This window comes from Strongylocentrotus purpuratus, unplaced genomic scaffold (genome assembly GCF_000002235.5).
Source record: "Strongylocentrotus purpuratus isolate Spur 01 unplaced genomic scaffold, Spur_5.0 spur5_scaffold_1, whole genome shotgun sequence".
NCBI lineage: Eukaryota > Metazoa > Echinodermata > Echinoidea > Camarodonta > Strongylocentrotidae > Strongylocentrotus > Strongylocentrotus purpuratus.
In genome coordinates, this window is record NW_022145594.1 from 29,013,163 (window position 1) to 29,016,915 (window position 3,753).

Sequence of the window (3,753 nt, forward strand, 5' to 3'; positions counted from 1 at the left end):
CACAAGAAAAAGAGGATCATGGGGGACCAATGGTCACCGATTAGGCATTGTTTGCTATATAGAGGGCGCAAGCAGCTATAAGTAGTACAGTGGGGCTTTAAGGGGCATTAAGCAAAATAGCTGTCTACATGGAAAACCGATACCACCCGAGGCAGAGGCATGTGGCCTGTTGTTCAACATGGTGTAAAATATTATAAAACAGAACAGTATTATAATTCCATTGACTTCCGGTTAATCTATTTTTTTATTCTCAGTGCATCTCAGTGCCACTTCCTTATCTTAGTTAAGTGAATTAAGGCCTATAGAATCATCGTCGGATAACATTAGCACGAGCATGAAAAATAGACCAATCTGAAATTAATACGCTAAATTAAGGAAGATTCCTGCATGGGAAGTTGAATCATTAAACTAAAAATAATAACAAGAAACTGGGAAATCACCTAAAAATAAGGACGAAAATTAAATGAAAATGAATACATGAATAATATGTCTTAAAAAATGAAAAATGAAGTAAACTTAAAGAGAAAGTTGAGTTCTGGGAAGAGGTTAAAATATTTTGTGAGCGTTATCATTCTTATTATGCAAGTGTAGAAGAACATCAGATAAGACATGTTCCCTGAAAAGCATGGCTCTTTAAATGCCTTTATATTCTAAATAAGTCATGTAACATCGTAAAACTCGGGGGTAGGATTTTTACGCCACGTGTTCGTATAGTCCCATATACATCTTTCTGTGTACAGTGTTTGTAACTTTACCAAGACTTGGCCAAATTTCTTATCATTTTGATGATTCAAGAACCTTGCAATACACACAAATGCTTATATGCTAGATGATCAACCTTTTCTGGTCGATTCCACACCGTTTCTTTCAGAATGCAATCGCATGACCAGAACTCAACTTCATCTTTAATGAATTACAAACTACACACGTAGATACGCAGTAAATATAAAAAGAATTTGTCACTGTGTGTTAGTGTGTGTACAAAATTTTAGAGAAAGAAGGCTTGAATTAAGCTTGAAATAGTTTGCTGCAGATATTCGAAGTATATTGTTTGTTTGTTTTCGCCTTTTTTTTTCTTTTTTTTTTAAAGGCCGTTTACTGCGTTTAAAGGAAACTTAATTCACTATGTTGTTACTGGGTAGGGTGTGGGTGTCAGTGCTTTTATATGTTAATATTAATGATAATAATATTTATGATTTATATAGCGCTGGTACTACAAATACAGTTTCTTAGCGCTTTACAAAACAAATGAAATGAAAAGTACGGTTAAACTAAATATGTAATAAGGATCAACAAGAAACGTGAAATGAACATTGCGCTTAATTTGGAAGAATTACTTAACTAACAATGTATAACAATAACATGATAATGAAAAATGATAATGTAAATAAAATAATTAAGTAACATTAATGAAACTGCAATAATTATGTACATTAGATAATAAATAAATTACAAGAAAGATAGGACATGTGGTTATACATGCGGTATGATGATGGGCAATTACTTAATGTTTTCCCCTCTCTTTATACAGCATCGTATCTGAACGTGGTATTAATCAAGATATGAGTTTTAACACGGTGGAGTGTCCTCTCGTTCACACGGTATCCTTTCTGTGACCCTACGTGTTATTGCTGACCAGGACGGGGTGTCACCGCGTTCACAAGCTAAACTATTTGACCTCGATTGCGTCGTGTCTGAACGAAGCCTACTGAAGGTGTCGTTTTTAACATGGTGGTGTATCCTCCCGTTCACACGGCATTATTTCTCTGGTTCTCCTTGCTTGTGCTGAACAGGGCGGGGTGTCCTCGCGCTCACAAGCTAACCTTGCCACAGATATTCTTGCCAATGATGTGGTAAGAGTTTCCGTAACGGTAGTCGTGCACGGTATATTATCCCCACGGCCACATTCACGGTTCCTAGTGGTTGTTGTAGGCGCTTCCGTGGACGTTGTTGAATTGGTAGACACAGTAGTCGGGCACGGTGGATTATCCCCACGGCCACATTCAGGGTTCCTAGTGGTTGTTGTAGGCGCTTCCGTGGACGTTGTTGAATTGGTAGACATAGTGGTAAGTATACCACCTGTTGTACCATTTGTGGTTAATACTTCTGTCGTAGCTGTTGTAGACGTCAATGTCGTAGAAATTAATGCAGTTGTAGAGGCATCAGTTGCGGTTGTTGTATCTGTCGTAGACGGTAATGTTGTAGTAGTGGATGGCATTGTGGTACGAATGGTTGTCAACGTTGTCGTGTACACCGTAGTAGATTCAGGCGTTGTTGGAGCAGCAGCAGTAGTGGTCGACCGTGTTGTTGTGGCAGGTAAAGTTGTAGGTGTGCGACGTGGCGGCGGCGGCTTACCCTCTTCAGAAGAACTGCCGCCGTTGTCGCCACTATCGCTGCCACTTTCGCTACCACTATCGCTGCTACCATTGCTACCACTATCGCTACCACTATCGATGCCACTATCGCTGCTACTCCTAGCATCCCGACCTTTCTTTTGTAGCAAGGGTACAACCTTAATATTTCCTGGATAGAGATAAAGATGAATAATGAAAGACATGAGCACAAAGAATTTCGAGAAATTAACTTGAGGGAGATTTGAATTGCTTAATTATTAGAAATCATGATCGTACGGATAATATATAGTTCATTGAATTATGCAAATTTCAAAATATGTCACACAAGGCTTCTAAAATTTCCAATACAACTTATTTTTTTCTTAATTAGCGACTGTGTTACGTTTTTGTTGTAAATATTGTTGTAAGTTTGTACGTGTATGTTTCTTTATATGATTGTAGAATTTCGAAGCTCACGTTACCATCAAGATACCCAAAGTGTATTGAACTTTTTTTGATAAACACAGGAATGTCTTCTCGATGACTTTTTAAATATTCTGTGTATATTATGTCTCCCAAAATCCAAGATTTAACTTAGTGATTATTGCTATTCTGAAACAATTGAAACAGCTTGCGCGACAGAGTGTTGGGTATCAAGACTGAGCTGCTGCGAAAGATTAGAAGTAAATAAACAGATCAATTCCAAATATGTTTGTATATATATATTTATTAATTAACTTTGATGTGCTGAGAAAATGTTTTAAAAGCTTTTTTACAAATGTGAACTATTATTATTATTATTACCTGGAGCATGTCACCACCTGCTCCGTGACAATGGATGGGAATGTTGTATATAATACCTCCAAAACTAGTCAAATCCATAAAAAAACAGAATGTTTCAAACATGAGATGATTAATACTTTTGAAATAATTTGTAAGGCTTACCTTGTTTTGCTGCGACCAATACAACGATATAACAGGTCAAGAGTAGGAAAGTTGTTAACTTGACGAGCGCCATCTACGTCAGGTGATAGAAAAGGAAAAATTGAAAAAAAGAACAAATTCAACATGACCTTCCTCGTTAACAAATATTTGATGTCGTGTTAAATGGTTCATTGATCACGAATAATATGTGCTTCATGAAAATTCAACATCCGTAGTGAATACATAGAGGTTGTATACAATCATTTGTATTTGATTAAAACAGTAGTTCACCATAATTTTACATGTCACGATCAAGTAGAAAATAAAATGTCATCATTGAATTGATACCCATGTAGCTATTTTCCCTTTGAATTCAATATTTTTGTCATAGCGTAATTTATGTATTGCATGTGTTTGATACTGCGTCACTGATTACATAATAAAGACAAAACAAACAAACAAACAAACAAAGGAACATGACAAATAGTCTGCCATC

At 36.5% G+C, this 3,753-nt stretch overlaps 1 protein-coding gene across 1 annotated transcript; it reads right to left on the reverse strand.

Moving 5' to 3' along the window:
* Positions 1-1,723: 1,723 nt before the first annotated feature.
* LOC115921315 (cell wall protein DAN4-like) lies at positions 1,724-3,351 on the reverse strand. Its single transcript, XM_030978673.1, has 2 exons — positions 3,279-3,351; positions 1,724-2,523 (listed from the first exon to the last, which is right to left on the reverse strand). Exons 1-2 carry the CDS (start codon positions 3,349-3,351, stop codon positions 1,724-1,726), a joined length of 873 nt encoding a protein of 290 aa, XP_030834533.1.
* Between the last annotated feature and the right edge of the window lie 402 nt (positions 3,352-3,753).